At 37.8% G+C, this 23,528-nt stretch overlaps 1 protein-coding gene across 1 annotated transcript in view; it reads left to right on the top strand.

Annotated features, from left to right (window-relative positions):
- srrm3 (serine/arginine repetitive matrix 3) overlaps positions 1 to 23,528 on the top strand; it is a 49,577-nt gene that overhangs the window by 15,606 nt on the left and 10,443 nt on the right. The window contains exons 2-10 of the mRNA XM_057353931.1: positions 8,037 to 8,263; positions 14,261 to 14,362; positions 15,558 to 15,686; positions 15,772 to 15,849; positions 16,485 to 16,553; positions 20,704 to 20,739; positions 20,861 to 20,902; positions 21,252 to 21,359; positions 21,441 to 21,597. Coding sequence (XP_057209914.1) covers positions 8,049 to 8,263; positions 14,261 to 14,362; positions 15,558 to 15,686; positions 15,772 to 15,849; positions 16,485 to 16,553; positions 20,704 to 20,739; positions 20,861 to 20,902; positions 21,252 to 21,359; positions 21,441 to 21,597 — 936 coding nt within the window. The 5' untranslated portion in view covers positions 8,037 to 8,048. The remainder of the gene's footprint in view (positions 1 to 8,036; positions 8,264 to 14,260; positions 14,363 to 15,557; positions 15,687 to 15,771; positions 15,850 to 16,484; positions 16,554 to 20,703; positions 20,740 to 20,860; positions 20,903 to 21,251; positions 21,360 to 21,440; positions 21,598 to 23,528) is intronic.

Here is a 23,528-nt window from a genome sequence, read left to right as displayed (position 1 = left end):
TTCTCAGTCTCTCTCTCTCATCTCTATCAGTCTCTCGTCTGCTCTCTTCTCCCTCTCCTTCTTTCTCTCGCCCATCTGCCCTGTCTTTCTCTCTCTCTCTCTCTCTCTCTCTCTCTCTCGCCCTCTCTCGCCCTCTGTACGAAATCATTGCTTCGGCTTTCTGGAAGTTGAGCTGAAGTGTACGTGTTTAAAATCAACCTATTACTGTCTAAGTGAGCGGCTTCGGCACAATAAGACCATTTATGTCAGTCTCTCTAAATTCTCAATGTAAGCCTGTGCATTTGTTTTGCCAAAGCATTTGCATCTAGGCTTCAGACAATGAGCGCGATGTAAAGCACGCTTGAAATTCTGTTAGTTGTGGTATATTTTCATAACACAATAAACTGTTTCATGTCAAAAGATAAAGGAAAATGTGAGAGAAGAACCAATATACACGCTTCATTTGCTCTCTTATCTTTCAACGCCGCTTCTTTTCTATCTTCTGCCTCATTTATTTCTCTCTCTCATATCTTTCTATACTCGTGTTTTGTATCACTTGACCTCATGCATTGAATTTGATGTTTTCTGGTATAGTTTTACTGTCACAGTGATACTGTATCTACAGTAAAGGAAATGTGTCATTTAGATTTATTTAGAAAAGAATGAAGATGAAGATTGTTGATAATGCTAACAAACGCATCTAAATATGTAAATCACAGTTTACTACACAGTGCACACTACACACTAGTTGCACTGCAGAGATACTGTAAATGTATTCATTCAGTTCTTCAACAATGAGTGCGTTTACATGCACAAAGTAAACGGATATCTATCAAAAATCAATTGACGTGCGTATCAATAAACCAGCTACGCAGAAAACCGAGTTTGAGACTTGCCAGGGATTCTCGCGCGCAGTGACATCACCATCGATAGCCTGTCTAGTAATTAAAAATGAGCTTTCGCCCATAAAAGAAAACCGTTTTGTGCGTTTACTCTTGTTATCATCTTATTAAGCATAATCGTTGTAAGATTGAAAGCTACAGCGCAAAAAGAATCTGGACAACTCAAGTATATTTACTATCAAGGTTAAAATGCAACAATTATTGTATTTAATATAATATAACTTTTTAAAGATTTGTGCCGTTAGTATTTCAATGGCAAAAAGTGCATAATATAACATTTCGCTGTAAACGGTCACAAGAAATGCATTCCTTACAGTTTTAAGTTAACTTCATACATTATTCTAACAGATTTGAGGTTGTGCTAGATTGAATGAACATTGATTTGAACAGGGTCTTAAAGGGACATCAGGGAAACTTTAATTGTGTCTAATTGTGGTTGATCAAAAAACAAACGTGTGTGCGCTGATAGAGAAGCAAATGTGTGTTGTTGTGCCTCGCAGTGGGTAGAATTGATGTGCCGTGTCAGTGTGTTTTTGCGGGTGAGATGATAAATGTTTGTGCTTGCAGACTCTCTGGACCTAAAGCTCAAACAATTCCCCCCTTATCTCACAAAAATACACGCAGGGCAATTTCACACACTAAAGAAGTCACATTGGCAAGCGTGCCCCGCCCGCTGTGTTTGTGTGAGGGCATGTGTGACCGCGTCTTTTAGCAGAATAATCTATTTTGGCAGGGACCATTTGGGCCTGGAGTCACAGTATGATGGTTTCTCTCCCTCATTAAAGGGCTTGTTCATCCTAAAGTGAAAAATGTGCTGTTTTCTCTTATGTTACTTTCTGTTATTCATTTAAATCACATTGGCATGTTGTGACCTGTTTACACAGAAGAAGGATTTTTTATTGGAAAATTTCTTATTTCTAAACAGACGCAGTATATGATCTTGACATGTTAAGCGCATTACTTTTGAACTTTACTGAGTCTTTGCCGTGATTTTTAGGGGCGGTTTCCCAAACAGGGATTATCTTAAACCAGGACTAGGCCTTAGTTTAATTAGTGTTTTAAATACATAAAGCAATTCTGTCACACGATTTTGTCTCCACTGAGCCTGAACCCCATGAAAATCAGCCCTGGGGACAAACGGGGACAAGTTCCTCCATAACCCCGTCAGTTGTGGATTATTCCGCTTTTTAAAGAACAGCTTTCTTCATAACCGGTAAGGTTATTTAAGTTTCCGTGAATAGAAAACGTCCCGAGCCAGACTTCTGTCTCTGTTCATATTGTATAGGAAGATAGGAAATGACAAAATGGCCGCCTCCTTCACAGGGTTGGCTCTGTCTTTGAGAGGCAATAAAGCTTAAAATCATTTGGAGGAGGACAGCTGCCCTCTGGGGAGTGCTCTCGATCTCAGGCTCTTTCATTCGGCTCATTCAGTGAGATCGAACCGGATTTAAAGGCCACTGCACTGAAAACAACCTGCTTGTGTTTCGCCCGACTGAACTTCACGCCCTTCAGAGGGCGCAGCCCGCAGGGTGAAGTTATGTGACAGAGATGAAACTATTGACATGTAATGCAGTTTGTAAGAGAGATGCTGCAGTTAACAAGATGCATTGAGTGTTTTGTATAGTTGTAAATGTAAACTACTGTATTTATATAAATATCAGCTCTGAGGTACTAAAGAACCAGAGATAAGTGAAGACAATTATTCATGCACTTATGGGCATTTATTTTTATTATCTGTCTGAGAAACGTTAAAATCTTGTTTGGTCCTGATGTTGCCCAGTAAAGCTGGAAATGTAACTGAATAAACCAAAACCTCCAGGAGCCAAAGCAGACGGTGATCTATCGGGATTTAAGATGATGTCAGAGGAAACCATCTATCCGGGATACACGTGGGATACATATTTGTGTTTGTCGCTCTCGGGATTTGTTAGAGGTTTAAAGCTGATTCGTTTTGAGGTGGAGCTGGTCGACAGCGTCTGATCTCAGCAGATCTCACGTTCAGTTACTGAGATCTCAGGAGATCCAGATTGATGTAACATACAGCTGATGGAGCAGAATTAAATGTGTCCTTTGCTATGTCTCTCCATCCTTCATCATCTCTAACATGTGCTAGTGAGATAATAAGGCCTCTGGAGCTCACAAGTAATTCTGATGCAACACTCACACGTATGTTTTATCTTTTATCCTCATTTAATAAAGCTGTTAGTCAGAGCTGTAAAAGTACAGAAAGATGATACTTTTACTCTTTAAAAAAACATATTTTGAAATGTAATTTAAAGTTGGCTTGTTGTTTGCTATACGCAGTCTCTTTTCAGGTGTATTCAGTTTGTCCAAAAATAAACTTTCTCTCGTAATTTCTTCCGTGTAACACAAAAGAAGATATTTTGAGAAATGTCTATGTGGTTTTGTGTTCAATAGATGTCAATGGCGGAAATGTTGTTTGATTACCAGCGTTCATAAAAATATCTTCTTTCGTGTTCTGTAGAAGAAGAAAAGTCATATGGATTTGGAATGAAACCGCTCTGAACGTGATCCCAACAATGTTGAATTTCTGTTTTGTTGTTATAGTTCTGTTGTGAATGATCTTTAATGCATCTTGCATGTAAAGGGGCTGTTGATTAGAGGATCAAATCCTCCTGAGATTTATATACCACAGTCTCCAGGGATCTAATTCATTATCATTTATTCGTCACTTTCATTTTTAACAGTTGCATCGGACACATTCTGAACTGTTTGAAGACATTTTTTTTGGGCCACTGATGAACAGTAACAGTATGAGAACAGTCAGTGTTTCACAGCAGTAATTTGACAGGTGTTGCTTTATCAATTACTGGGTTTTATAAAGTAAACAATTGATGTGTTATTTTGTTGGAGTGAGCTAATGGTGCCAGCACAATTTACACTGAGCAGAGACTGTGAGAATTAAACAAGTACAGCAGTTTTCTTAATTATGAGAGAGAGAGAGAGAGAGAGAGAGAGAGAGAGAGAGAGAGAGAGAGAGAGAGAGCGCAATACAACTGAATGAAGTTAGAATTGATTAAGCTGTATGTTGGTAAATGTTGTTTCACTGCTCACTCAATGTTTGTATGACAACATCAGATACTAAATTAAGGTTTAATCCCTCATACCAACAAATTCCACAACATATGCCATCATTTGCTGCATAGTTGATGTGCAACATTATGCCTCTATAGTTTCCACTCATAATAAAATCTCTTACAACAGCTTCTTTTTACCAATTTTAAACAATTTCAGTCAGAGCAAGATAAATGCATTGATCAACATGATGTAATATTTCACGTCCTGTGTAATGGCTTTTTTAACACTGTTATAGGGTCAGATATCAGCACACATGATGAGTGTAAAGCGAGATTTATGGAGATGTATTCAGATCAGGGATATCTGAGGTGAGGATTTAGCGAGTAATGAATTCTGTGACGACGTCTCCTGCTGTTTCGCCACCTGTTCAGCAGTACAGCGCTTCGTGACTTTACCAACAATCCCCGGCATGCTCACCACCACCCTCTGTCATCAGCGCAAGAGATCTGGAAAACAAGCTCAGTAATCTGGAACTTTCTATCTTTGAACTTCACAAAAAGAACTATATAACTTTATCAGCATTTATGAAAGATCGCACAAAGCTACTGTGATTCATAAATATTTGACCTATTATTTAAATTATTTTAAATTATTTTAAATAATTTAATATTTAACAATAATGTTTTATATATTTTATAAGTCATATTTTAAATGATTTAATTATTAATATTAATATTAGATTTTTGCAAGGTTATTTTAGCTTACTAAAATTTTTCAAATGTTTCTATTCATAAAAATGATGGGAAAAACTTAAACTAAATTAAAAATGGAAATAAACTGAAATAAGTTTAAAGCACTAAAATTATAATATTAAACAAACACTAAAATACTGTACATTTATTAATCTTATATAGCAACATAAAAAATAAACAAATAAATGACAAAAGCACACACCAAAATTACTAAAACTTTAACTGAAATTGACATACAAACTAAATATCTAAAAATAAAAGCTCATTTAAAATATTAATAAAACTAAAATAAAAACTATAATAACTATGGATGTTTGCATATTTATGTATTTAAATAAGAATGATTTGTATTATTTTAAATAGTGTTTTAGCTCTTTTATGTTTTAATATTTTAGAATAACATTTTAAATTATTTTATTTTTAAATTATATTTTAATTTAATATTGAACGATAATATTTTGTTAATTTTATATTTACATTTTTTATTTAAAATTCTGTAATGTTTAAATATTGATATTATTAATTATAATAGTAAGAATAGATGTCTACATATTTATGTATTTAAATAATAATGCTTATCATTTTTATCGTTTTTTTATATATTTTAACTTTTAATCTTTTAGAAAAACATTTTAAATTATTTTATTTTTTAATTATATTTCATTTAAATCATATTTGAATTATCATATTGAAAATTCAGTGGCTGAAGGGATTTTGACATAAACATAATGCAAAGAATAATGGTTCCTTTGTGCAAAATCTAATTTCATGCCTTTTCATTTATGTCAAATATAACCTAAACACATTTGATGAGATTCACCCAGGTTGTGTAGCCTGTTTTGTGAACTATTCAGTGATTGTCATGCCAAGCAACAACATCTGACAGTGATATGCACCACCTTATTGCTTTAAAATAATATTGTTACTTATATTAAAGATTCATATAGTGAATAGCAGTATTGTAATGTACAGTAGGCCTGCAGGAGCGTTTCTGTGCAGTTACCTATCATGTGACTGTTAGTGGTGACAATGATTAAGTGAAGATGCTGAATTGAGTCTCCATTTTGAAATAGGAGACCATTAGTTGCACAGGTTCTGGGATTGGATCCAGACAGCAGGAGACAACAGCCAATATGTTTCAGTCAAATCCTGTACATTCAGCAAAAGTGAATTTATTATCTTTATGGCATGGCTGAAATATTTTGGTCTGGATTCATTCAGTGTGGGTGGAATTACAGCTTGGATATCATTGTGATGGAATGGAATCACCGGAGGGACCCTTGTCAGGGCTCTAGACTAACTTTTTGCACTGGTTGCACTGGTGCGCCTAACTTTTTTTCTTAGGTGCACCAGCACAAAAGTTAGGTGAACCCAAATTTTCGACCGCATCGCATTTAACACCGCAGTTTTACAAGTTCACTTTTTTTTAAATCGCTGTCCATATAGGCAATATTGACTTGTAAATGATTAACTAACAATCTGGTCAACATAAAGTTATTTATTTGAAGCACAATTCTACAAGAAAGCAGGGCTCTAGACTAACACTTGAGAGAGGTGGCACGGGTGCTACCAAGTTATTCAGTTGGTGGCACCAGCCCTTAATTTGATAGCACCAGAGTCGTGGGGTGAGGTAAGAAAAAAGAATCACTAAAACTTCATTAAAATGTGTTTAATACATTAATAAATCAATTAGAAATTAATACAAATCATTGTTTATGATTGAATTATTTTTATTGTATATGTAAACTCTCTTTCAACACTTTACCATATTTAAAGCACATCTTTCTTAAAGCTACTTTCTTCCTTTATTTATTGTGAACAACTCCTATAAGAGAACACAATTCCTTTAATATCAGTGAGTGTTTTGGGGCCCGTCCTTTGTTGTTTGATGAACATTATAAACACGCGCAATATACTGGATCACGTGTTTTGTTTCCCAACTGTTTGGTCATGAAACAAACTGAATGCCTTTACAAGGTTTCTTGTTAATATGGGAATTTTTAGGTTATTTTGTGTTTATATGTCCGTTTCAGAGTAAGAAGGCGTGAAAGAGAACTCCGTTTAGTATTTTGTGCTCAGACTCTCTGGGCGCGCGCATCTCAAACAACCCGCGAGACCTGAAGGCTTTTAGTGATTATTCTTCCTGAAAGCTGCATTGATACACGTTTGGCTTCTATCAATAGCGACTCACAAATAAATAGTATTTAGCGTGATGTGTAACGTTTTGTATGCTTTGCAGTATTGTTAGAGATCTTTATACAATAGTTTAGTGCATAAAGTTTAAACACATGTTTCCTGCATTAGCTTCACATGCATACAAACACATTTCGTTATCTTTGCTGTTTTGTACCTTAGCAGGAGAAATTCTTGTATTCTGCATATTTATTTATGTTGCAAGATTGAGCGCTTCATTCGCGAATTACGTCTTTGGGGGCGGGGCCACTGATAGATAAGTGAATGGTTGAAGGAGGGGAGATGAAAATGAGTGACTGAATGCGCCGCTTGCGCAATATAACATTTCTGCGCATTAAATTTATAATACGCAAAAATTATATATTGATCAGTTTGACAGTCGCACCGGTGTGACCATTAAGAAAAACAGGCAGGAAAAATAGTCGCAAAATGAGACCATTTAGTCGCAGTCTAGCGTGTCAGAGCATTGGTTATGATTTTCGGACGGATCGGGCCTTAACTTAACATTCTTAACGAAAAAGTTGTCAATCGTTCTTTTCATCTTCTCTCATCATCCGCAGCTACATCCACTCTGTTTATCTGACGGGCCTATAGGCTACTCACCTCTCTGTCCGACTGCAGCACAGCATTTTCAAAAGTACACACAAGTACAGGAATATCTGGACCACGGCCAATCAGAGGGGGGTCCGCCCTTCACTATCTCTGATTGGTTTAGACCACGATATGGGCCTAATGTGTCTGTTGTTGAACCACAGGGAGACTTTCGCAGAGACATTTTTTTCCCTAGAACGGCTGGTCGCACCTGTGCGACCTCAGATTTTTTTTAGTCGCACCATTGAGAAATTAGGTCGCATGTGCGACCAAATTGGTCGCACTCTAGAGCCCTGCTTGTGGGCATTTACTCATCCTCATGTCATTCCAAACCTAAATGAAGATATTTTATATGAAGATACTGTATATTTTGAACTTTGATAACCAGACAGCATCTATTAACTTCCATTGTATGAACGCAAAACCACTAAGACTTTTCTCAAAATATCTTCATACCGGTTTCGAATGACACGAGGTTGAACAAATTTTTGTGCATTTACAGTATATGAATTTGTATCTGTGTGTATCTGAAAAAATCCTCCATGTTGATCTTATTAACACTGTGCTTTATTTTATGCAGACTGCCGTGGCCATGTACGATGGGGCGAGGATTCCCTCCCCTGAGGAAGGTGCGAACGGGGTCACCCTGCAGCCGGAGACCCCCGCGAAGGAGCCCGAGGAGGAGGCGGGCGATCAGCCAAAGCCTGTCCTGGTGAAGAAGGCTCACCGTGAGATCCTGGACCATGAGAGGAAGAGAAGAGTGGAGCTGAAATGCATGGAGCTACAGGAGATGATGGAGGAGCAGGGGTAAGTGAGGACACTAAGTGTGTGTGAGAGTGTGTGTACTGGTACTCAATGTCCCGATAATGTGGTTCACCCCAGAAATCAAATCGCATACTAAATACATTTTTATCATACCTATATCTTGAGTAAATTATGTTTCTGAAATATACTGTAATTCAGGAAGCAACTGCCTACTCACATCTCACTGTTTCTTACTCATCTCACACACACACACGCATTCATAAAAGTGTTGATGGAGAATTTGTGATGTCACATCTGATTTTTAAAGCGTCTCTGAGTGTCTCATTATTCAGCATCTGCGTACCTTCAGGCTCAATGAATGCCGGAGCTTTACTTGTGGATTAAAAAACTGCTAACAGGCTTAAATGTTCAGCGAGTCAGTGATGAGCACGTCCATTCATCAAACGCTCATCACAGCAGATCTGCGAGTTTACTCATCCATTTCTTTTTTGTGGCAGCCTCGAACCACCATCCCCATCAAACTTTTGGTCGCGCTTGTTTGACCTTTACCCACTAATGGTGTATATTAGTTCCCTATGCAGTAACTATGACCCAGTCAGAGTTGCCAAGTATGCTTTTTCTTCATCTAGATTTGAAAGTCCATTGGTCTTGTTTTGTAGGTCTGGCAACCCTGGTCAGCATGCAACCACAGAAACGCAAAGACAAATGTCGTGAATTTATCCTAAAATACTTGTAATACCAATACATGTGTTGTTTAAACATGAATAGGAACTTGTTTTCGAGATCAGTTCTGCAAACATTATACTGTATATTTTTTGTCACTATTTGTCTCATGTCCATATTTTGATAATACAACAATATTTTCACTTGGAATTTGGAAGAAATGTTGTCACTAGTTTACCGAATGAAACAAAAATGATCGTAACTTCATAGTAATTTCATAAATACTGCAGTGGTCTCTTAGTACTTTTTTTCTGAGGCTGTATATTGCAGTATATTAAAAAGTATAAGCAATAGGTTCTGATTGGAAATATATTATTTAATAATGTCACATTTGATCATTTTCCATTTTTCATTTGGTAGAAGACTGAAAGTTTGGAATATTCATATGCATGATGGATCTCTCCTCTCATTAGCAGAAATGGAATGTACCTTATTAGAGGTTCTGGGTAATAGTTTTCATATCGATGGTGATGATATTCAGCAGAATGCTGGAGATAAAGGGGGGGGGGGGGGTGTAGATCAGCCATCTGGCAGTATCACACACACATCTCTCTGTTCATCCCCATGTACTAATTGTGCGCTGCTTTAGAGGAGATGGAGGACGTCCATATGTTCTGCCCTGCATGAGCATCCTCCAGACGGCGCGCATGTCTGCGAAAGTCAGACGAAAACTCTGGCGCTTCGCTTTTAAACATGATTCAGATGCTTTTCTATCTGTTTGTACGAGGGACCTCCAAATGTCACCCTGAATGCATTTTAAAGAAACAGTTCACGCAAAAATAAAAATACTGTCATCATTCGCTCATCCATCATCACACCGGTCCTAACCAAATCTTTAGGTATGCGTTTCAGTAAAATGATCATTTTTGTTTCATTCTGTGTACTAGTGACAACATTTCTCCCAAATTCCATCTGAAATATTTATGTATTTGCATTTATTTACAGTAAATTTAAATTGGACGCAACTTGTTTTCAGGTCTTGAAAACCGCAAAAAGTTCACATTTATGTCATGAGTAATGTTTGTAATGTATTTTAGGATCAGTTCGAACATAAATATATGACCGTTCACATTGCTGTTTGGCTGACTTTATGTCATTCCTTACACTTGTTTCTGTAGAAATTCATGGACGCTGGACTGGAATTGCCATATACACGCAGAAATGATGATCAAAGAGTCCTTTTTTCATTTTTTATTTGGCTTTATATTGTCAGAGTGACCGGATTTAATTACATTAAATGATGGCAGAATTTGTATTGTTTTGAACTAAGGGTGTTCCTTTATAAATCAGGGCAGAAGGGCGGATAGAGAGGGTGATGGTGGGTAATTGCAGGGGTGGGGGAGTTAAATCGGCCAGCAGTGACTATAATGTCGGCTAGGGGCTTTTTTCTCTCATGCTGTGTATATTAAGTAAAGTGACACCCCCGCTGATAAAGTCTTTAACCCTGTAAACTCTTTCCTACAGCCCCCCCAACACACATTGTTTTCACTACATTAAACAGACAGATGGATGAAGCGCACGGACTCACTTTGTGTTCATCACACACACATAGGATTTGTTCATATAAGAGCTGTTTGTTCTTTTTTTGTTTTTGCAGAATAGAGTAGAGATACACATAAGGCATCCATATAACTCCTGCTGTTAGTAAATGATTTGAATGAACTCTCAACCCCTTCTACGTTTTATACTATGGCATGCCTTTTCATCATCTGTACAGATGATACAGCCGTATTTCTGAGGCATTTTTCCGTACTTGGCATTTTCACCCCAGCAGGAACCAATTAGTGCTTCAGTCCAGTCTCTGTCCAGAGACACAGAGACAGACAGATGGAGACCAGGATGAAGCTTCTTGTATAATTGAAACGCTCCCCAGAGAAGACTGTTGAGAAGAAGAGATCAATAGATGGGTGGATGGATGGATGGACTCCGGTGAGGAAACCGGAAGCCGTTTGTACTGTAATTGCATTCCCTGTTTTGTTTAAGGCTCGTGATTATGCATACGAGTGCGGTGTCGTTACTTACTTAACCAATCAGATCACACGCTGGTGTCTGCCTCATTTTCTTTAATCCCAGAGCTTCCGAGAAAATCTCTCCTCATTATAGACGAGATGAAAGAAAAGTGAAAATTATTTTTGTCTCTTAAACTGACTCAAAAGTGCTGGGATCTTTCTTTTATTAAAATGCTGGATTAAGGATGGAACAAGATGGAAACATGTCTTAGTGACTGAATTCAGACGATGACTTTCGTTTTTAATCACTGGACTGAACGTACAAAACAGTATTTTGAGAGAGTTCATAGAATTGAATTTGGTTTCGTGTGTAGAAAAGACATATGGATGTGGGTGCACGCATAGCCCGTCTTATAATATAATAATGTAATCTATCTTTATATCCTCAGCATTGGTGTTTGTTCGATTCATGTGGGAGTAGATGTTATTAATCTGGGGGTTAATAATCGCTGCTATCGATTAACTGCTGCCTAAACAAACGTGCATTCGTGTCCCACAGGTCTGGTGCTCATGATGCTGGCTTTGCTCATCTCATCTCATTATTATCTAATTGGACTAATAGGGCCGCATCTTGGCCTAGATGTGTGTTACATCTGCTGGTTTAGTCTAGAACCTCCTGCCCACTCCAATGAACATAAGATGGGGCTTTAACATGCTCGTGCTGCAGACCGTGCACTATTTAATGCGTCTATCTTAAAAAACAGCATTTAGTTCATAGACTGGATTAACCATTATAACCATTGTTTCTGATGATAAATTGGTGCTGTATTAGACGTGCTTGTTTAATTTAAAGAAATTATAATAAATAAATAAATTATAGGCAGTAAACAATGCACACATTACGCAGTAAATAGTATGCATGCCGCATCCATCTCTTCCCATAAAAAGGAAGGAAACATATTTTTCTTTCTTTTCTCGTGTGCATATGTCGGAATGGATTTGATAAACCAGCATCATCCGGCAGCCCTCCAGCGAATGCTTTTATAGTAAAAACTTCCTGATTTTCATGCACTGCTTTGTGCAGATGCTCTGGCCAATTGCTGATGAAAACCAGCTATTGTAATGCCATACATTACCAGCTGAAGTGAATGCACAATGGTTGCCCGTGGTTACACCAGCCTCCTTTAACCAGACAGCAGGTGTAAGCAGCCGACACAAGCATCAGACACATTCACACAGCGGAGACAGATAGATCTGCTCCAAAAACCAGCCGTAGTCCTGGAACACAGAGCACAAAAATATTGGGTAACGTGTTTAGATCGAACTGATTTTTTAATCAATATTCATGTTTTGTCTGCCCTGCCACACAAAACGATCCATGAATCAATTTTTAACATCTTAGTCATTTTACCTAGACGTCAATGAGATCAATCTTAAATGTATTCTTAATTTAAAAAATATCTAATAGAAAGAAGAAGATAAGAATACCGGACCGATAAGCAGTATCGATAGGAGTAGTAATACCGTTGAAATCTTAAAGAGATTCACCAAAAAATAAAAATTAGATCACCATTTACTCACCCTTTTGTCATTTCATAAAGAAGATATTTTGAAGAATGTCGTTAACTGGACCCCATTCACTTGAATTGGTTTTGAGTCCATACAACAGAAGTGAATGGGGGGCCGATGCTGTTCGGTTACCAACTTTCTTCAAAATATCTTCTTTTGTGTTCTGCAGAAGAAAGAAAGTCATAAATGTTTGACACGACAAGAGGGTGAGTAAATGATGACCGAATTTTCATTTTTGGGTGAACTATCACTTTAATGATATTCATCCCTAGTCAGGACTAGGCCTTAGTTAAATTAGGACGTTTTTTACAAACATATGCCTTGCAGAAAACATTGCTGGTGTGCATCTTGAGATAAAACAATGACTCTGGTATATTTAAAGATATGTCAATGCAGGTTATTTTCAGTCAAGACAGCTCAAATATGTGTTTAAGTCTGGAACTAAGCTTAAATCCGAAAAAAGCGACCTACAAAGGGTTAGTTAACCCAAAGATATTGCCTTCAGTTCACTTGTATTTAGCATTGCCTGTGAGTCTCCGGTTGAGAAACACTGCAGTTTCATTACATTACAAACACAGTAAGATATCTCCAGAACGTCAGTGCATCTATTCTTTCTCATTCTGTAGCCCGGCAAACGTTCAGATACTATCAACTGTGTAACATCATTTCACTAGAGGTCACCTTTGACACCCACATATTTCTGCATCATGATTTTGGCGCCCCCTGCAGGCAGCTGTGTGATGTGACGATGTAGTTTCGTCAGAGCAGATTGTGTTACAAGCCTGTGGTCTTCTACACACACACACGCACACGTTTTCTGATAGAGACACTCTGGAGGATGTGAGAAGAGCTTGTTTAATATCCATGTGGTTGGGAGAATACGTGTTTCCATGCTGAATGTATTTGCGCAATATCTCTGATATTGGCATTGCACATTTTAGCGTTGCAGTTTCTCCTCCCCACCAATGAGATCTAAAGAGAGATATGATGAACGTCTGTGACGTTTTCCATCAAAACCTTTCGTGCAGTGCTTCAAAAAGCACGGGGACCTAAATCGTCTGAATGCCATTGCTTTAGATAACAAAACATCAGAGTAAGTGGCATTTCGTTTAAACTAAGATATAGGTTTTGGGAAAAAAGTCTTGTATTAAATGATAACTTCATGAGAGAATTCTGTTTTAATTGGATGTCGAAGAGGTCTCGCAGGAGAACAGCAGTCAGTTATATCACAAGCGGTGTCCTACTTACAAACTACACAGAGGAAAGATTCAAACGCCGACTTCACAATTAGAAAGACAAAGACAGGAGTGACCTTCACATTAGTTCATTCAACTGATTTCAGATCAGAGGATTGTGTCTGACTGCTTGCTTATTCATTTTTATACTGTATCGTGGCAGTAATGTCTCTACATCATAATCTCTAAGATACTAATGTCAGCGATAAGAGAGATCTTAATGTAAATGTTTTAAGAGCGTTGTCATTTCTGCCAGTATTTTCAGTATTTTTTGCCAAGTAAATGTTGGGACATACTGTGCATATGAGATAAAGCTGATACTTCACAACGTTATTGTATAATAAACCTAGAGAAATCTATTTGCTGCTTGTTAATTCATCTTGAGAACATTTTCTGAACTTGCTGAATTTTGTTAGTTCATTAGAAAGATTATTGCTGATTTGGATTTTGGTTGCTATAGGTGGTTTCTAGGAAATTGCTTCCAGGTCAAAGATATATCTGTCTAGGCATGACCAGTAATACACTCTCTTCAGGGGTTTTAAATGTGTTTTTTCTGTCTGTAGGTATTCTGAGGAGGAGATCAAACAGAAGGTGGGGACGTTTCGGCAGATGCTGATGGACAAGGAAGGCGTGATAATGAGAGAGGGCTCGAACCCACGACCACCGTGAGTAAACAGTTCTCTACAGCGTGAAATATTTAGTCCTAAAATGAACTGAAAATATGAATATTGGTCTTTCAGAAGGTGTTCAGCTGTGCTCCTTCAAACTGTTGGTATAGAGTCCTACAGCTGTTTGTTCTTATTTTTCAGCTGTAATTGAATAAAGTGTGTGTTTCCTTAACTCGGACAGTGTTGTGTAACCTTACGGCTGGTGTGTGACACTACATTACTGTGATGAATGACAAGAGCAGGGCAGAGAGGAACATTTAGAATGGAGCTCTGCTGGGTGACAGAAACACTGCCGGGCTGATTTTAGCATCACACTGTACTCCAGCTGGACCATATCAATCAAACTTATTCATGTTTTTACCTTTTCACAATGTTTGCTGTGGCCATCGTATACACTTTTTTTACACATTTATTTAAAAATAAACTTGGATGGTGACATTTCTCACTGAGAGCTTTATATGTTTAAGAAGATCATTTTTAATATTAAAATGATCATTTTGATTTATCAGGACACGTGCAGATGTGTAAGGGAGAATTATGAGGATGTGTGTGCGCGCGTGTGTGTGTAAGAGAAAGAGAGAGAGAAATAGTCTGTTTGATGAAATTCTCTTATTTTTGACTGTCTCATTATCACATTTTCTCTGCACCTTTATTGTCATCCAAAGAAATAACAAATGACATATTATAAAAATGATTGGTAATGCAGATAAATGGATGTTGATTTCTCAAAAGTTGCTCTTTCAAAGCGCTGAAGGAGATCTAAAATATTGCGCTTTCTGACTTTTGATTGCTGAAGACAGTTTGTTCGAGACATTGCTGAGATGTCTTCTGAACCTCAAAGATGTGAGATTAGTTTCAGAGTTTAAACCGTGTTAGTGCCATAAATGGTGGGAAATACATTATAGCAACACAATATTAAGAAAGCAGAATAGAATAATGAACGTTCAACTTGAGCAGACTTCACTTCACTTTTCTATTGAATTTTCTTGGTTTCTAGTACAGCGAGTCCTGAACGTTTTGAAATGATGTACCTCTTCTAAAATAAACAAATACATAAACTCAGGTTAAATATTAAGATCATAAATAAAATGTAAAACACTGACATCATTTCATTTGTATTTTTGTTCCTATGAGCAGGTGTGTGGTATATATTAAAGCATTGACCTTTGACCTTTATCTCCTGCATTCACAGGGTCAGAATGCTTTCTCACGAGGATGAAGATCATGTGGAAAGCACAGAGTACGCTGACGGCTATGAGGAAGATTACGACTTGGGCGGAGAATATCATGAACATAATTCAGCTGCTTATGACGACTGCAGGTAAACAGACAGACAACACGCAGCTTACCGTGTGAGCTCAACATCTAAACACACAACAGAAAATTATCATTATCCTTCACACCAGATCCAAGAGAAAATCCAGCAGTTCTCGCTCCCCTCGCCCAAAGAAGAGGAAGAAAAAGAAGACAAGAAAACACAGTCGGTCAGTTTCTTCGTAAATCATGTTTGTTTGTTTATTTGCGAGCTTTCGATTAGCAGTGTGATGTGAGAAAGTTGCTCGTTGGTTATCTCGGGAACATGACGGGCAGCTGTTTACGTTTACATAAATTCAACTTTTAGTAACACAAGTCAAATCATTATTATAATGCAGTTCGTTCCAGTTCTTGGGTATGATTGGTTAAGCCTCATTTAAAACGTGCACCTGTGACAGCTTTTCATCCGCATCACTGCCACTGCATCATAGTGTTGCCTAGCAACCACTTTGTTAAACTGCAGAGCTACAGAAAAATGATATTTTATTAATATCATTACATTGTTGTTGCCGTGTGTTTATCTTATAAAACCTTGCCAGGTAGATGGAATATTTCATGTCGTAGTGAATCCGCATTGCACACAAAAAACACCTTTATTAACTTGAACAACTGCCGTATGTGTTCTGATCATATCCCTGTTACCAGTAAATGAGTTTGTTAGGGCTCTTTCATGTAGTCACAGCTGTTCGATTCGCTGGAGGAAGATTGTTTTTCTGTTTCAAAATGCCAGGGAAGGAAACTGAAAGACGTTAAAGGTTATGTAAAGAGGAATTATGCGTGTTTGTGTGCTATTTGTGTCTCACAGAGCCGAGAGTTCAACATCCCCCCGCAGAGACAAGAAGAAGAAAAACAGCAAGAAACACAAACGAGACAGGTGTGTGTGTGTGTGTGTGTGTGTGCGACTGTGTTTGTGTGCATGTAAATACCAGCACGACTACATTTGCCAAAAAGTGCAATTTAAAACCAGAGTAAACTTTAGGGAATACTCTATTCCACAATGCAGTGAGCTCAATTTGACCTTCCATTATCAAGGTGTGGAGTGAAACATGCATGTCCAGAAATAGCACCAGGCACAGAAATACCTCTTCATACAACTTCATACAGTTTTTCTTAAATATGTATTTATTGTAGAACAGATGTGTACGTATGTCTGTCCTGATCTGGTGCTTAAAGGGATGCGTGTAGTTCACCCAAAAATGAAAATTCTGTTACTCCCTCTCGAGTTGTTCCAAACCTGTACACGTTTCTTTGTTTGGTTGAACGCAGAGAAAGATATTTGGATGAATGCTTGTAACCAAACGGTTCTTGGACCCCATTGACAAGCATAGTAGGAAAAACCAGTGACAATGGTAGTCAAAAGCGCCCCAGAACTGTTTGCTTTCATACATTCTTCAAAATATCTTCTTTTATCTTCAACAGAACAAAAAAGATTGTAAGGTCATTTTATCTACTATAGTAGTCAATGGTGTCCAAGAACTGTTTGGTTAAAAGCGTTCTTCCAAATATCTATCTCTGCGTTCATCAGAACAAAGACATTTATACAGGTTTGGAACAACTCGAATGTGAATAAATGATGATAGGATGTTTATTTTTGGGTGAACTGTCCCTTTAATAAAAGTCTTTGCATAAGCAATTTCTATCTTGGTATCATGCTTTTAAGTATTTACATGATGTTTAGCTTATATAAACTTAAACAAATATGTTTCTAAAGGCTGTAGCCACTCAAATTGTTAGACTAGATACATGTAGGCCTTTTTCACACTTCCGGGTTTTTGACTTCCGCATCATTCGACGCCGGGTAAACGATGTTCCGGTTACAGCAGTATCCAAGTCTAACAAGAGTGTCTGGATTAAATGTCTTCGTATAAATGATGTAAACGAGCTTAATACCTTGTTACGGCCGGTTTAAAGTTAAGATCTTCATTTAAAAACACCCACGCAGCTAAGACGGGGCTCTAGTACAGCTGTTTTGGTCCTAATTTAAGGTTTGTACTGTTTATGGGACAGCAACAGGGCCGTGCACAGAACTTTTGAGGGGCATGTGCTGAAACCCCCCCCTTTATTGATCACATCTTTATGAGAAATTAAATCAAACAAAATAATAGTCTCAAAAGCTTTAGATTTACTCACTGTTAATAGCAGAGAGTCTAACAGGTAGGAAATATATAGAGATTGAATGAAGTTCTCAAACACTAAAAACAATTAAATACAGAAGAATACTCATGAAAGCTACAAAAAACACATTCATTTCTTTTATTTTGTTCTTAGATTATCATTAGTGACAGGAGTCACAGCAGCAAGTTTAAGAATGCGACCCCTTTAAGAGCTGACGCTCTGCGCAGATCTGATGCGTTCCCCAATTTGCTTTGTGCTTACAAAAATACTGAACAAAATGTGTTTAAGGCATAATCTTGTGTGTTTTTGTTCATTCATGCACGAAGGAGAACGCAATACTGGTGCGCTGTCTGACAGAGATCAGTGACGCATCCTTTAGCCCGTGTATATATAAGGTGTATAGGCAGTGTTGGGTAAGTTACTCTGAAAAAGTAATTAATTACTAGTTATTAGTTACATATTCAATAGTGTAATTAGATTACTGTACAAATTACTCTCTCCAAAAAGTATTTAGTTACTTATTACTAATTACTTTCTATATCCTTTATCCACCTTGATTAGTTAAGTGATTCAAAGAAAGACATGAAACGGCTCTTTTAATTCATTCAAATAAATAATATTAAACTACATAAAGTACTATTATTAACTGACCAAAGAATTACAAATGTGAGAATTATACATTAAAGCACGGATTTTAAAGTTAGACTTTGAATTTTGATGTCAGTTCCACTATTGCACACACATATATTACACAAAGTATTTAGTTTAATTACTTCAAAAGTAACTGTAATTAAATTACAGAAAAAATAAGAGTAATCCCTTACTTTACTTTTTCAAGGGAAAAGTAATTAAATTACAGTAACTAATTACATAGTAACTAGTTACACCCAACACTGTGTATAGGCTACACCAGACGGGACCGTTGTAGCGTTGCGTTGTGTCACAGCTAGCTGTCTCTATACTGTACGCGTCAAAGCAACCGTTTAAAATCACGCCTAAATGGTTTAAAGGCTTTGACATGAATAAGAGCGTGATCGTATAATGCAAAGCTATAGAAGGATGACAGAAAATTGCGTTAAATATTTTTAAAGCGTTATTCTGAAAAGGTGATGGCGTCTGGGAAAACCCATCACATGGTGAAATTGTACATATTACAAGTTTTGATTGCATATAAAAAAGCTGGTTTCAAGCCGCTTCCAAATCCAAGTTTTTACAGCGTGAACGTGAATTAACCATGCGATCATACAATACGATTTATTAATAAATGAAGTGTATCATCAATCATAAATAAAAAAAGAAATGTCTTGAGGTGACGAGGATCACTCAGTGGCTTTGCGTCAAACTCAAATGCAGTTAACGTTACGGGGTTTTTGACCAGCGAATGTGTGCAAATGTGCTTTTTGTCCGTCATCGTAAAAACACCGACATCACCGTTTTAATCAACGGGTTACAACGTTGTTGTGTATGGGTGCTCAGTTTTCCTGTTGTAAAATACATTTGGCCAAAATCTAATTTATAAAAGATGAAATGCTACTGTGTGCAGTTCAGTCAAGACAGAGGGGGGTGGAGCCATGAGGTTTTACTGACAGTTTGAGCGTATCCAACAAGATTTAGTGACAAGCTCTTTTTAACCTATCATTGGCTAAATATTTCTGAAACATCCCTATCTGTGCACGTGCCTGGACAGCAACCTGATGGTACTTGCTGATTTTAACTACCGAACTGCATGTAATAAATCCAGTGATGCTGTTCTCTGTCTCATTTTATTCTTTATGTCTGTCTAGTTTGGTCCTGCATTATATCGAGTTATGCTGGAAAGACGTCACCCAATCCTTCCCGTCAGACTCGCATCACACTTTCTGTTTCAGAAAATGACAAAAAATGTCTTCTGTTGTCTGTTCTCGCTAGTGCTTCTGAGATTATCAGAAATATTTGAATAATGTAAAATATATAATATCATTGGATCATTGTCACGCATTATGGATGCGTGTTTTATACGTCTGCTCTGTGTTACTGTGATAGGGGAGTGAATAACTGTTCATGTATACAGTATATTAAAATAAACGGAAGACCATGATTATTCAGGAACATTAGATCGTATGTGCAGTATTGAAAGCAACCCATTAAAAGATTGGAAAAGGACAATACAGCTGTTTATGATAAGCATTTTATGATAAGGTCTAATCGATCAATATTGGTTAATACTTTGTATTTCTTGGTTCATTTTAAAGTTCTACATTTATTACGTTTACACAATTTAAGTTAACATTTTACATTTGGTAACGAAGAATCATATTTTGGTTACAATTAAAAAAAGAAACATTACCTTAGCAGTTTATGATATCTTATGTACTAACAAATAATAACGAGTTACACTCTATGTTAACGGTGTACTAGAATTTGAATCAAAACTACTCAATAGTTATTGATCCTTTGTGGAGGTCAACCGGAGGTTAAGTTTGGGCCACATAACTGTTGTTTATGTCGATGACGCTGTAATAACCTGCCAAATGATGGCATTTGTTGGTTTTGCTGGTGTAGAGTTCTGATGCGTTCTGATGTGTTGAGAGTCATCTCTGCATGCCACACGTCTTTGAACAAACTTCAATCAGTGAGATCCAAACCGCCCGCGGGGCTGAGCGTCTTCCCCTCCGGACACACTTTGATGTTCTGGTGACCTGATTTTCACATTTCTCCAGTTGAGCAGATGAACACTACGGAGATGTGTCCTAAATCAGGGCTTTCATTTCAAATTGCATGCAGAAAATGATTCATGCTATGCAGATTAATTTTCATTTTTGGGTGGGCTGTCACTTTAATAACAGCATCGTTGCTGCACAGCCCATTTTGGTGGTGTGAATGTGGAGGTCACAATCTTAACATCTATCCCGACATTCCTTCTCTCACAGGTCCACATCCGGCTCCAGGAGAAAGAGGACACACAGGTATCCTGAGCTGCCTTTCAGTTCTCTTCTCTATGCATGAATGTGCTTGCATTTAAAACTTGCATTTCATTCTCCACGATTGACATCTTGAATTCTGTTTTTTTGTTTTATTAAATGGCAGCCCCAAAAACAAACACAAAGAGAAGAACAAACAGAAGAAAAGGCGAGTGATGTTTGCTTTATTTGTTTTCCGCTTCTAGAATGATCAGATGTTCAATATTACAGGTGTAAAATGAATGTGGGTTGTAGAGATAAAAAAATCGGGATGTGGGTGAATTTGATGAGAGTTCATATTGAGATCTTCAATAATATTGAATATTGATCTGAGCTCAGTTTTGTTGAGATCTCTTCTGAAACTCTCATTTGTGAGATTTCTGGCTCTTTTTCTCTGGAGAAATATCTGAGACGCAGATGAGATTTAAGCACAAATTTCCATTTGCTCTCCTTTTAATCTCATTGGTATCTAGGAGAAATATGAAAGAGATCTCTATCGTCTGTGGTTTTTCTCACAGGTCCTCGCTGGGGTCTCCCGGCAGGGTGGATCAGCACAGAGGAAGCTGCTGCAGTTCTCGCAGTGGTTCGGTCTCGTCCACAGCCAGTGTCTCCAAATCACCCAGCAGGTGAGACATCGGACTCTTACGTCCTTTATCAGACTCCTAAAATTCCGCAAGCCACATTCGATATGTGACCTCTCAATCCAGATCAGATGCGAAGTGCAAGAATGACAGACTCAAACAGGAAGGATATCACAGCCCGCCTTCCTCTCCAAAGACCGACCAGCCAATCACGTGGCAGAATGGCAACCACGGCGCCCGTGTCCGCAACGGAAAAGACTCCGAGGGGACCAAAGCCAACGATGTATGTAGTCTCCTCTACTTTACCTCCGTCTATAATCGAATAATCTTTCGCTTTGTCTCTCACACACAAACCCGGTCCAACCGATTCAGCTCCCGCAGTCACAACCCGTGTGCGCTTACTCTAGAAATCTTCTTTGGCTCCATGCCGTGAGTTTTTCTGTTCTCAAGTCATGATTGTGTTTGTTGAAAGAGGTTTTAATGTGAGGCAGATATCCATCCTTGTTTTTATGAATGAGGTCATGCTTTATTTCCTTCACGAGCCATTGTGACTTTTTCCAGTTCTAGAAAGAAAATGAATGAATGGAAATGATGGAAGTTTGGCAGGATGTGTTTTAAAGTTCGCTTTCTTACAATGCAAAGGCACACCGTGGAACCATTTGTTGGGTTTTCTCAGCTAACTTGAGATTTGAAAGTTTTAGGTTTATAGAAATGTACACGAATCCATCAGCCACCCACAGACAGCCAGACTAATGGATGTCTAGTGTCAAAATAATGATTTATAGAAAGCGTATGAGACGTAATCAAGATTCCCGCTACAGTCAGATAAATCAAGTTTCGTGTTTGTAAAAGGTCAATATCGTTCTGTTCATTTAAAGTTATAGTTCACCCCAAAATAAAAATTCTGTCCGATTTTGTTCTCCGCAGAAAGATAGTATGCGATTGTAGCGCACACGTCATATTGCACACGTTAAAATACTTCAAATATAAAATGTGGGTCACGTTCACACATCCCGAATCATTTTTATGGAATGAAAAGAAAGTCAACAAGATTTGTTTGAATGGACATGAAGGTGACTAAATGTAAATAGTCTTTTCATTTTTGGGTGAACTTTTTCTCTCATTTGTATGTATAACAACGCTAAAATATTCCGAAAGATTTTGCTGCAAGATTGAATGTGTGCGAGTGGATTCCACGGCTGCGAGGATGCCGATTATTTAACTCCAAACATGGAGCGGGTTTTAAAGTGAAGAGTAAATCCGGTGACATGTACGAAGCGGGTTTGCATGAGAAGGTCTCATACAGTATGCTCTCTTTCCTTTCATTTGCTCAATCCATATCCCTGTTTGATTGATTTCTTGAATTGACATGATATCTTCCCACCAATAAATGCCCAAACTTTTCTGTCTTGTTTGTAAAAAGCACTCATATGATTTGGAACGGGACCGAGTAGATTAAATGGGTATGTGTACGAGTTTTTATGTCAATACAGTTGAAAGTCTCATTTTCTGCTCAGATGTGTGTGAGGTGTACGGAGAGCCGTGCGGGTGACATGTGACCTGCATGTTCCTATTGCAAAACAATAACAAGATGGTTTTCATTGGCCAATCAGTTGTAATTCCTGAATTTCACATTCAAGAATTCTCTCCTGACAACAGCGGATCAGTGACATTGTAGCCGTGATTTTTAGATGGTATTGAACATGTTTCAAAAGTTTGATCATTTAGTATGACTTTTGTTTTATTTTATTTGTAAGAGTCTTTCCTGTCTGCATTTCAGTGGTGTGATGTTTGTCTAGATTTTTGACAGGGACAAATGACAGAAATCTAAATAGGACAATAAACTCATTTAGGAAACTTGTTACACTCAAAGGGACCCAAGCCATTTGATTTTGAAATGCAATGTGGTGCCGCTTTTACCTTCTTTGACCAATTTGACAACTGCTGAGAGCAAATACGCTTGAAAAAGAAACATTTTAAACAACCCTTAACTTCTTACAGGCTGTATCGTCACGATACGGCTTCGTGTATGTGACTGGGGTCCCTTTACCTTGTAAGTTCTCCATCTTAGCAGTGACCGCCCACCACCCAACACCCCTTCCCACCTCCACCCACCCACCCATCCATCCGTCTGTGCTGTTCGATGTCCTGTCATGCTTTCTCTTTGACCACGAGCCACAGTCTGCATGCATGCCATCGATCTTCACGTTCCGA

This window comes from Triplophysa rosa, linkage group LG2, assembly GCF_024868665.1.
Source record: "Triplophysa rosa linkage group LG2, Trosa_1v2, whole genome shotgun sequence".
Taxonomy (NCBI): Eukaryota; Metazoa; Chordata; class Actinopteri; order Cypriniformes; family Nemacheilidae; genus Triplophysa; species Triplophysa rosa.
This window is presented reverse-complemented; position numbering and strand designations above follow the sequence as displayed.